Source organism: Platalea leucorodia (genome assembly GCF_965183815.1).
Source record: "Platalea leucorodia genome assembly, chromosome: 14".
NCBI lineage: Eukaryota > Metazoa > Chordata > Aves > Pelecaniformes > Threskiornithidae > Platalea > Platalea leucorodia.
Window position 1 is genome coordinate 11,794,374 of NC_138836.1, and position 11,396 is coordinate 11,805,769.

The following is an 11,396-nucleotide window of genomic DNA, read 5'->3' on the forward strand; positions in this document are numbered from 1 at the left end:
GGCTCAGCCTGGGGAGGAGGGGCTGAGGGGAGCCCTCAGCGCTCTCTGCAACGGCCTGACAGGAGGCTGGAGCCGGGGGGGTCGGTCTCTGCTCCCCAGGAACAAGCGATGGGACGAGAGGGAACGGCCTCAAGCTGCGCCAGGGCAGGGTTGGGTTGGGTATTGGGAAAAACTTCTTCCCCGAAAGGGCTGTCAGGCCCTGGCCCAGGCTGCCCAGGCCAGGGGCTGAGTCCCCATCCCTGGGGGGATTTAAAAGCCGTGTAGACGTGGTGCTTGGGGACATGGTTTAGTGGTGGCCATGGCAGTGCTGGGTTAACGGTTGGACTCGATGATCTTAAGGGTCTTTTCCAACCTAAAGGATCCTGTGATTCTCTCCCAGCCCCGCCGCGGCCCTGGAGCGCAGCCCGGTCCCTGCCGGCCCCGCGGCGCAGACGAGGGGTCTCCTCGTACCCCATCACACAGCCCCCCGCCTCCCGCCCTCTGCTTCCCCTCCGCGCTTTCAGGACTTGGTTTTTTTTGTTCTCCAAGAGATTTGAACTTTATTCAGTAATGGAATAAAGCGTAAGAAGAAAGGACTGTAGCGTCCCTTTCAGAAATGGCACAGGCACTCATCAGATTAGAGGCAGCGAATGCAATAAGCGGGCTGACATCCATCGTGATCTGCGGCTCTACCCGGCGGGCACAAAGGGACTCGCAGGCGCTGCCGCCGCATCAGAGGCATCCACGGCCTGCACGATACAGCCCCACCATCCGGTGTTTTAATACATTAGTCAGGGCCTGCTTGCCCTTTGGAGGAAATACTCTGAGGACTGCTGAGAGGAGGTCAGGCCAGGCTGCTGGTGAAGGGCTTTGCATTTCCAGGCATGTCGTCCATCCTGCACGTCTCTGGGTGGAGAGAAACAGCCTCTTGGGAGCAGAGAGGGACTCCCACGGGAAACTTCCAGCCGGACAGAGAGTCCAGTACATGATCATGGAACGAGAAGTACTGAGGACACCCTAGCACGGCTTTGTAATTGAAGGGAAAGAGTCGTTCTGCGGTGTTCTTTCATTTGAGCTCTGTGGGTGAAGGCTGGGTGTGGGGGGCTGTGCCGCACCTCCTCATCTTGCCCCGATACCCTCTGAAGGCTACAGGCAATGCCTCGGTCTGCTGCCTGACTGGTGCTGTGTGAGCTTGCTGCCGGCGCCTGCTCCTGCCCACGTCCTCCTGCCATCGCCGGGAGCAGGCACCGAGGCAGCGATAGCTCCTGCTCTGAAGAGCTCGAGAAGTGGAATATATGAAAGATAAAACCGTAAGTGGAAAGTATATTTGGACGTGGGAGACATTCTCATCCTGCAGCCAGAATGATACCTCTGTGGTCTACAACCCTCCTGTGAGGGTTCCCTTCTCTGACCGAGCTACACGTACACGTTCACGTTTCATGTTTTAAAATGGCATGTGTCCCATTGTCCCGACCCCAGGGAGCTGGGACACGTTGGTTAAGGCTCATATATATTCACTGCTCGTAGTCTTACATCAGCGCTTTGCAGCGAATATAGATCTTCAGTTTAATACAAAAATGGCAAGGCAGGTGCACAGCTGGGGGGTTCTCGTTGGCTGCCGGTGTATAAACACGGGGTCGGACTTTACTCATCACTGATCAGCAGTTTCCACCACGGACAAAAAGAGTCTCTCGCACTCTGTTGGATGGTGGTCAGTGCGTGAGCCCAGGGGAGTCCTGGCAACCCGCAGAGGCTACAAAATTCTGCGTATGGCTTGAAGGGTGGCAGTGGGCTTGGGACCACAGGGAAGCAGGGTCTGAGCGTGTTGCTGGTGAGCTTTGTACCTCGGTGTTGGGTTTTGCCTAGGCTCAAAATGCCTACAAAGTCTGCCTGTGCTGCGGTACCGCTGTTGACCCCAAGCCGCAAACAGGCCGGGGAGGTGTGAGGAACACCGGACTGTCTCACCTCCCCTCCAGCATCCTAAACTGGGACAGACTGGGTGGAGTGGGCTGGGTCTAAACTGCGGGAGGGGACCTCAAATGTCCCCAAAGGCAGCGCCCGCAGCCCCGTTCCCGGCACCGCATTGCCCTCTCTCCACACCACCACGATGGCTGACCGTGGAGGGGAGGATGGCGAGCGGAGCTGCCCGCGGCGCTGCCGGCAGGGACCGCAGCAGGCAGGCCGGCGCGGCGGCCCGTGAGGGGCTCTCCCCACGGGACCTAGGCGTTTTGAAAGCCCCACACTTCCAAGAGCTGCACCTTGAAGTTCTCCTGGCAGAGCGGAGGGTTGTCAAAGGTCTCGCAGTGCTCCGTGCGTCCCCAGAGCAGGTTGGCATCGAGGGACAGAGCTTGGCCTCCCCCTCCACCTGCAAAAGCAAGCAAGAGGGTTGGGATCTGCTCTCCCCCCATCGCTGCTCGAGCAGGGACGCTGGCCCAGCCGACGAGGTCTCTCGGGACTGCGCCCACCTCTCGGCTTTCTGTCCTTTGGCCACAGCGCAGAGCTGGGCTGGGGATGCCCCGAGCCGCCTTCTCTGCTGATCGGGATGTCAGCGTGGCGGCGGAGCTCCCGGAGAGCTATCTGCAGGGCAGCTGGCACACGCAGCCGGTGCGGGAGGTTGCCCTGGTAGCACAAGCTGAATTATTAACTGCTTGGAGAGCTGGAGAACAAGGAAAGCTCCTCTCATCCCTGCAGCCAGGCTTGCCCTGATCCCGCTGCTGGGTGACCGTGCCCGGCCCTTCCTTGGGCCGATCCCCATCTGCATCTCCTCTCCATCCCGCACAAAGTGGAGGAAAGGGCTGGGAAAGGACACGCGAGCCCCAGGGGTGCAAACCTCGCCAGGAGGTTTGGGCTGTGGTGCTCCCCCTTGGCTGGCAGGGCCCATCTGGGGCTCTCAGGAGCATCCTTGCCCTTGTGCAGCTTTGCACTCTCCTGCTGATTTGAGGAAGAGGGGGATGACTTCATCTCCCCTGACTTTAAGTTCACATCCTAAACCAGGAGGTCTTTGCCTCTACAGGCATCTCAGATTTTCATCTGGAGCAGAGCCCTTTTCAGCCAAAGCAGCAGCGTGTCGGTGGGTGGGTGCCCACCGTTCGGTAATTACCGATAATGATCCCTTCCCGTGACCCGGACATGAACATGGAGGCTGTTTTGGAAGGCAGAAGGAAATGCCTGATGGCCAGAAACGGGGAGAGACGGCCTTTCCTCTGCGGCGTGGGCACAGTGAGACGGTTCGAGCTGGTGCCGCGGCCGTCCGGGGAGGAGCTGAGGAGGGATGCAGGAGAGGGGGAAGGCGACCGCTGGCGTGAGCGCGGCACGGCTTTGGCCAGCTCTGGCTTCTTGATGAACACCCACTCGTACCTCTCTGTCTCGGGGCGCACCTGGAAAGCAGGAGAAACGTGGTGAGCCCGGTCCTTTGGGGCATCTCTCCGTTGCGGGGGGAGGACGGTGCTGCCTGGCCAGGCGGGTCGGGGGCCAAATGCTGCCTGCCAGGTCCGGACCTGGGGCAGGGAAGGGACAAGGCGTCCTGGCAGTGCCAGGGCTGCTCTGGAGGTGGCTGTGGCCGAGAAGTTGGTTTTGTCTTTGCCAGGCACTGCCGGAGATGGGCAAACCTGCACTGCCCCCATCGCCGGGTGGGTGCTGGATGGACCCCAGTGGGATACTGGATGGATGCTGGACTTTGTCCCCAGGATCTCCTGGACCAACTCAGCCTGCTCCCTCTGCAGGAACCCGGGGGCTGATTTGGGAACGCTCCATCCAGGAGCAAAGAGGGCAGAAACCCGCCCTGCCGCACCTGCTGCCCTGCTGCCACCCCGGGAGGATGCTCCAAGACCCACCCGGGGCTGCTGCACCTTGCGCGGGGGCTCGGGCCAAGCCGGCTCACCCGAGGCAGGACTTCGTTCGCCGTTTGCTCTGGTCCAGCACAGCAATTTCTGTGCTGCTGCCTCCTGCCAGAGCTGAGGGGCAGCGGTGGGACCGTGGTAAGAAAGCAGCTCGGTGCCGCCATGCCCGGAGTTGTCAGCGGGGTAAAGGAAGAAGTCATTAACAGACAAACCCATAAGCGTAAACCCGGAAATAAAATGTGACTTACAGTGAACACAAAGCACTCCCCTGTCCCAAAAAAGCCCGATGTCGCCCCGTTCTTTTTCCTTTCGCTCCAGTCGGAGGAGAGAAACGCCCCGCACACCTTCAGGAGAGAGCAGAGGGAGCCGTCAGCGCTGCGGGGAGTCAGCGGGGAAGACGGCTGGGACCAGAGCAAGCCCCAGAACCGCCGGCCATTGCACGTGCATTTGGGAGGGCAAGGGCTCTGCGCGGTCCCCTGGGGGAATCGAGAGCCAAATTCTGCTGGGCCAGCTAAATCCCGCACTGACAAGTCACCGGTGCTCTGGACGTGAGTCCGCTCAGCTTCAGTGCCTAAGGGGGGGCTCTGGGAGATTCGGGGGGTTGCTCTTTTGCAGCAGAGGCGATTGCAGCAGGCTGCGTGCTGGTCGATGGAGCCGGGCCTGGTCGGCTGTGCTGGTGCGTTCCCCGTGCCAGGCTTGGGAGCAGGAGCCGTGCCTCCCACCCCCGAGCCCAACGCAGCTCCCGCAACGGAAAGGAATAACTGTGGCTCAAAGCATCGCATGAAGAGCATCGCCACACGCTGTGGACGGGGCTCTAGGCGTCCCTTGTCCTCAGCTGGCCCCTGGACGGTGACAAGGTGGTTCCCTGTTTTCGGAGTCTTTAGGGAAAATGTGTTTTAAAATGGCAAAGCCTCAGGTAACACATTTTTTTTTTACCTACAAGGCTTTTAACCAGTCCCAGGCGTTCTTCCACCCGCGGTCAGGCTGGCCCTGGTGTGGCCGTCCTTGACTTGACCACGGCTGGAGGGGACCTACCAAGGGGTGGGAACTCGTGCCTGTCCTTGGTACTGGCTAAGGAATAAAATGAGCTAAAACGTGTAGGAAACAAGGTTTTGTAAGTCACCTTCTCTTGTCTGCACAAGGCCCTAGGGGGTGGCAGGGTGTTTATCCGCGCACCATGCTGAAGTGTCAGGCGTGGGAAATCAGGACTGGTAGGTCAATAAATCTTTGGGAAGCCTGAACAATTTACAGAACTTGCCTCTGCTGGTTGATGAAGAGTGGAGAGATAAAATATGGGTTTATGAGCCACTCGCAGAGTCCCCGGGAAGAGGTCTGGCTCAGGGGTTTTTTGCAGTTATTTCACGACTTTCAAATATTGTGGAAGCTGCCCTGATTTCTCCTCCATTTCCCTGTGTGGCTGCTCTTGCACTCAGAGAGAGACCTTTGCATTTCATGCATTGAAAGCAAGTCCTGGCTCAGGCAAAGCATCTGCTGACTTCAGGAACATCTGCTTAGCAAGGACTTCATGTTTTAGTCTGTATTTGCAATAAAAGACTCTCTCCATCTCATGGACCTCTCCTCTCTTCCCCCCCAGCAGCACCCTTTAGACCAGCCCGTGTCTGAGGTGGCTCTGGGTGCCGGGGGTGCAGTCTGTTCTCTCCTGGGAGCTGGGACAGACCCCGCAGCAGGGCAGAAGAGGGACCACGCAGCCCCGCGGCTGCTCCAAGGAGTGCCGGTGGGGTCAACCACCCTGTCCCCTTCCCCACGTCGGCACCAGCGCAGCCGGCGGTGCTTGGGAAGGGTGCTTTCCCTTCTCTGCTTGGGAAGTCCTTACCTCCCCCTCTGTTGTTTTTATCAGCAGCACCGTCGGTTCGTAGCCTTCACAGCACGTGTAAAACCTGCGGAGATGAACAAGGAGGCTAGGTTGGTGGGGGGCTGAGACCCAGGAGCAGCGTGCCCCGCAGCCGGCCCGGGCGTGCGGCGAGCACGAGGCTGGCAAGGGCAGCGGAGAGCGGTGGCGGCTCTTCTCAGCCTGCTGCTGGGCTGGCAGCTGCCCGCAGGGAGCTCGCGGAAGGCCAGCAGCAGAAACTCATAGCCGTGTAGCTCGAGCAGCTCCAGTGTTTGTGCAGGAGCGGAGGGAGTTGGCTTATGGGGCTTCTCAAGTCATCGTTTTTGCTTGGTGAAGCTCAGATAAATCCGAACGCTAAATCCTCCCACCCTACCCTCAGGCACCAGGCGGGGGGGACGCTTCATGGGGGGAGTTAACCAAACGAGCTTGCTTTTAATCTGGAGGTGTTTTGTAATCTGGGCTCTGCACCCCGTTGCTGCCTTGGCAAGGCGCAGGGCTGTGCTCCCCAGGACGGGGCTGCCCCATGGCTGCCCCACTGCGCCACGGGGCTCCTGCTCGCCTCTCACGGGCCGGGGCAGCACGTTCGTGGTGCTAACAGAGGCACCACCGTCGCAGCCCCACCTTTACACACCGCCCCGAGGACCGGGGCGGCACGGGCAGCATCCCGTCCCTGGGCAGCCCGGCGTCCCTTCCCAGTCGGCAGTGAGCTGCGTCTCAGTAGGGAAACACCCCGGCACTGAGCGTTGCGGGGATGTCCCTGCTTCCCACCCACCCTTCGCTCCACGGCCCTGGCAGTGGGTGTCACTGGGCTGTTTCCAGCGCTTACACTGGTCTTTCTATTGCAATTTTGGGCATTGGCTGTGACACTTGGGCTCTCTTAACTCACATTTAGAGATGTCTTCCCCATCGCAGGATGTACCCACATGCGGTCTGCCCCTGCCCTGAGCTCTGCCTGCTCTGGGAGTGCAACCTCTCAGCTTAACGTGCTCCTACAGAGGAACAGGTTTGGGCTTCCTGCCTGGAAACATTCAGGCCTCAGCCCACTGGAAGGCTTTTGCCGCTTCACAGCTTGGGAAGTCAACGGCAAACTGGTTTTCCAGCTCAGTTTTGAGCCGCAGCACTGACTGCAGCGCCCAGCAGCCGCCCTGTGCTCCGTGCCGCTGGGAGGGAGCTGGACCCTGGGGGTGGCGTGCTGGCCGGACCTGGCCGATCGCAGCATGCCCGGCACGGCGTGGCACGTGGGGACAACCCCCCACACAGCACAGCCGCAGGGCTCCACGGTCCCCGTGCAGTGCCGAGCTGCTGATTGCTGTCTGACTGAGCCTCAGCCCTCTCCCCTACAGCCAGCGCTGGCCCAGACCACGCTCGAGGTCTTGAATTGAGCCCAGGAGAGTCCCCAGGAGACCCCAGACGTGCCCCATGGACACTACATGTTGCTCCTTTCTACACCACCCAGCTTTACGCCTGGCCCATCCGACCCGACCTGACCCGACGGGCAGATGCTTTACCTCTGCAGGCTGCACCCATCTTCGGAGGTGGAGAAGAGCAGCAGCGGGGGAAAGAGGGAGAAGCGCTCCGGGATCCAGGACCAGATGATGCGCATCTCCTGAGCCGTTACAATGCTGGAGGTGAAGTTCTGCATGTCCACGGCCAGGTGGAAGGACTGCCTGCGCGAGGGAGAACATCCATTACTGCCAAGTTGGGGTGCCTGTCTGCTTTGAGGGGTGCAGCCCCCACGCAGCAGGTTTTGTCATGCTTTTCGCATCGTGAGCTTTCTGTTAACCTCGCTAGCTCTAACCGTACAGTGCCTCCCAACGGGGTCCCCCGCGAGGGGCCGTGAGGCACCCAGCATAGCCAAACTACGGGAGATACCTGAAGTTCCCCCCATGTTGTATCCACTGTAACTCATATTTTGTCTGCTTAGCCCCAAGAGCTGGCAGACCGAGAGGTCTCCTTACCTGCTCTGCACCATGGTTATGCCCCTCTCCATTAACGCCTTCCTGTTGGCCATCTGGAGAAGCCAGATTTCCTTGCGGGAGAACAGCCGGATGCCAAAGGCTCTCTCTAGGAGTTTGTCGACAGTCACGTGCTCAGCAATGTTCTGCACGAAAGCCTGCAGGTCTGCCTTGATGTCGGTCCCCTCCGGCTCGGCGGAGGCCACCGAGAGCCTGTACTGCTTCAGCAAGGCCAGAGCGATGCGGTAGAGGACCTTCTGCCCCTCCAGCAGGTAGACATCAAAGACGCGGATGGCGTAATTGAAGGGGAGGTAGTGAAAGAGCCACGATAACCATTCGGAGTAGACCTCAAAGACGTTCTCAGAGGTGCTGGCTATGAGTTTGTGAGCTGCTGGGCAGTGCTTGTTGGCCAGATCCCCAAAAGTCATGCAGGAGGCCTGGTGGGCCAGGAAGGACTGGTCAATGTAGCTGGTGTGGGGAGCGTTGCTGGCGATGAGGCGAGAGATGTTCTCGAAGCACTGAGCTTCGTCTTCGCTGTAGTGCAGCAGCAGAGCCACCAGAGAGGGGAGGACCGGGCTGTAGGTTATGTCGGGGAAAAGGTTGCCAACACAGATGAGGATCTTCTTCAAGGCGGTGACCCCCTCCAGGTTGAGGCAGTACGTGGGCATGGAGCACCCTTCCAGGAACTCGGGCAGAGGGTGGGAGCTCACACTCAGCTTCCCAAAGAGCCGACTCGCCACGTCCCTGTAGACGAGAGCATCCGGGGTGACGAGGCGGCAGGCGACCTGCTGGATGAGCTGCTGGTAGACCTGAGCTCTCAGAGCGCGGCTCGCTGCCCAGTAGCCTTCTCTTGCCAGCTTCTTCAGCTCCTTCGGGGGCTTGCTGAGGATGTCCCCGGGGATATGGGCCTGTTGCTCCGGGTCTGGCATCCTGTCCCAATCCACGAACTGTCCACAGCCCAGACAAGAGGAGGCGTCGATGTCCCAGGTGTCAGCCTCGGACGTGATCACGACGGTGACTGGAGATGAGCCATACATCTCTGTAGGACAAAGACCTTTTATTCAACACGCTTCACCACCCCAGCTGACAGCGTTTCACCCTGGCTGACGGCGCTTTGAAGTCTTACAGCAACGTCTTGTGTTTCAATAGTTACTCTCCCCCCTGCAAAGGGAAGGTTTTCAGAAGGCTTTGCCTGGCTGGAGCTGCTCGCTTTGCCCTCACCGCTCACGTCGGCTCAGGCCCCTGGTGAGACCGGGGGCTCAGGGGAGCATGGGGCCAGGCACCAGCTGGGTGTCAGGGCTGCTTCTCCCCACCGTGAGGGGCTTTGCACCCCTCAAAAAGCTCCTGACTTCCCAGCCTGTGACCTGCCGAGAGGGAGGTGCAGGGAGCAGGGACAGGGTCCCTGTCCCCCGGGGATGACGGTGGGACAGCAGCGTTACTCCACCGAGGATAACGAGCAGCTCGGTCCTGGCCCAGCTCTGCAGGGGCGAGGAGGGACCTCATGGGCAGCGGGGGCCCAAGCGATGCTGAGGCCAAGAGGGACCATTTGCATCGTGTCCCCTCCCAAGGGCAGAGCGGGGCGGGAGGCAATGTCCTGTCCGGGTATGGCAGCCCAGGACCAGGCTGCTACGAGCCCAGATGGAGCGGGCAAAGCTGGCCTCAGGTGTTTGCCCCCATCTTACTGCCTCCTGCCAAAGTCTCCTGCAAAAGTCTCCCGACCCCTCCGGCCACTCGGGTGCCAGAGAGAAGGCAGCAGGAGAAGGTGCTGCAGCGAGAGGGGCGTGCAGGGATGGTCTGGGGGGTGCCGAAGGGTCCCCGTTTCCCCCCGTTTCCCCCATGCGCCTGGAGAGACCCCGTCCAGGGACGGCACGCAGGGGCTGGCGAGCACCTGGGAAGCCCCTGGGAGACAGAGGGTCCCCGGGGGACGCTCGGGGGAGGCTGGGGCACACAGCACCGTGGCAGGGCTGTGGCAGCCGCCAGCCCTTTTCTGGGAAGAGCAGAGTTTGAGCTCCTCCTAGAGAGAGGCAAGCGGCATTTTCCCTGGGGTTGCAAGAGAGCTCAGCTCCAAACCGTGTACAAGGAGACGGGAGTTGTCTCCGCATGGGTGAGTTCTGCTGGGCAGTGATGAGCTGGCAAGGATAAAGTTGATTAGCGCACCCATTAGTTCTCTGATGTATTGATCTTGGATGGGCTCAGTTGGGTCGGGGCATCTCGGATGGATTTGCACGGAGCCAAACCTCTCTGCTCTGGCCCCAAGGGGACACGGGGGCACGGCACGGTCCCGGCCCCGTGCGCTGCGTGCGTGGCAGCACGTGGTGGCACATCGAGGGGTCCGGGCCGCCAGCAGGCTGGGTCCGGCGCTGGCTCCTGCTCTCCAGTTCGGTTTGGTCCCTGCTCAGGTTCAGCAAAACCAGCAGATCAGGTTCAGTTCTGGTTCAGGGAAAGGGCAGCAGTTTTAACCGGTCGCAGCTCAGCCTGACGCCCTGCTTTGAAGCCAGATAAACCCTGCGCACAGCCACGCAGGCTTCTAGCCGTAGAAACCAGACTAAAACGAACACTGGGGTTGAAGCGGGGCTGTTTGCGCTGCTGTGGTCCCCCAGTTCACCTTGTCCTTGCAGCCGGCCATGTCACGAGGGTGCTGCCCTGCCCGAAGTACTGCGGAGCATCAACCCAAGCCCACCCGGCCGCCGGTGCCGTGGCCCAGGGTGCTGGCTGGTGGCTCCAGCTCTGCCCGCCCCGGGACGTGCCGGGGGTGTCGGGGAAGGAAACGCGGGTCTGCTCCAGCCCCTCTCCTCTGCTGGATGTGGCCCCGGCCCGAGCGGGGCCAGCGAGAGCCTCCTGCATCTTCCCCAGCGCGCGATGGGTGGCTGTCCCCGGCTGCAGCTCACTCACCTTGCCCGGTGCCCGTGTTATCGCCCTCGGCCGGCTCGGCCGTGGGGAGGCCGCCGGCCGCCCCCCCGGGGGAGCGGGGCAGGCTGAGCCCCACCTGCAGCATCTGCCCAGGCTCCGGCGCACCCCGCTGCCGGCTCCCCTCTGTCCCCGCCACCAGCCCTGACTTTTAAGGTGAGGGCCAGCCCGCCGGCACAGCAGGGTTGTTTGGTGTAAATAGGGCGAGGGGTGGAGCAGCTCCCGCGCCCGCGTCGCCCCTTCCTGCCCCAATTCTGCGCCGAGGCCGGGGAGGGGGACGTAAACACCCTGTGGGATGAGATAGCCATCAAACCACCAACACGACCATTAAACTTAATCATTTATTTTTCCCCAAGAATAACCTTCATTTTCCTGCTCTGGGGTTCACTCCCTTCGCCAGCGTCACGGGGCAGGGAGGGTGCCGCGGGGGCGAGGGAGGGCCGGAGCTGCCGAACCGCCTGCTGCGGCAATCGCCTGTCCTTGAACGAAGGAAACACCAACACAGCCCGTGGGTTTGCAACCGCTTCCCGCTGGATGGTCCCGGGGGAGCTGGACAGAGAAGCACCTCAGCAAGTGCCAGGCAGCGGGTGCCAAGGGAGGGACTGGGGCCACGGGGACCAAGTGACGGCCTCCCGCCACCGCCCCGTGCGCCCTAGGGAGGCTTTTCGGGATGGGCGTGCCGGGGCTGTGCCAGCCCTGTCTGCGGCGCTTCTTTAGCACCAGCCGGCAACGCCGCCGGGGGGAACTGGGGGCGAGGCAGACGTGCACCCCGCAGCACCCCGCGCCTCCCATGCGCGCGGGTGCTCAGCGGGAGCACAGAATGGGATCGTTGCAGGCATGGTGCTGGTGCTTCGGCGTTTCCAGTCT

The 11,396-nt window shown here is 61.2% G+C and overlaps 1 protein-coding gene across 1 annotated transcript; it reads right to left on the reverse strand.

Moving 5' to 3' along the window:
• Positions 1-2,198: 2,198 nt before the first annotated feature.
• On the reverse strand, positions 2,199-10,617 carry LOC309597348 (TBC1 domain family member 24-like; the record flags this gene model as incomplete). The annotated part of the gene is made up of 7 exons (XM_082326644.1): positions 2,199-2,344; positions 3,080-3,356; positions 4,067-4,162; positions 5,653-5,716; positions 7,176-7,334; positions 7,626-8,661; positions 10,515-10,617. The coding sequence occupies 7 exons, from the start codon at positions 10,615-10,617 to the stop codon at positions 2,199-2,201; spliced, it is 1,881 nt and encodes a 626-aa protein (XP_082182770.1).
• Between the last annotated feature and the right edge of the window lie 779 nt (positions 10,618-11,396).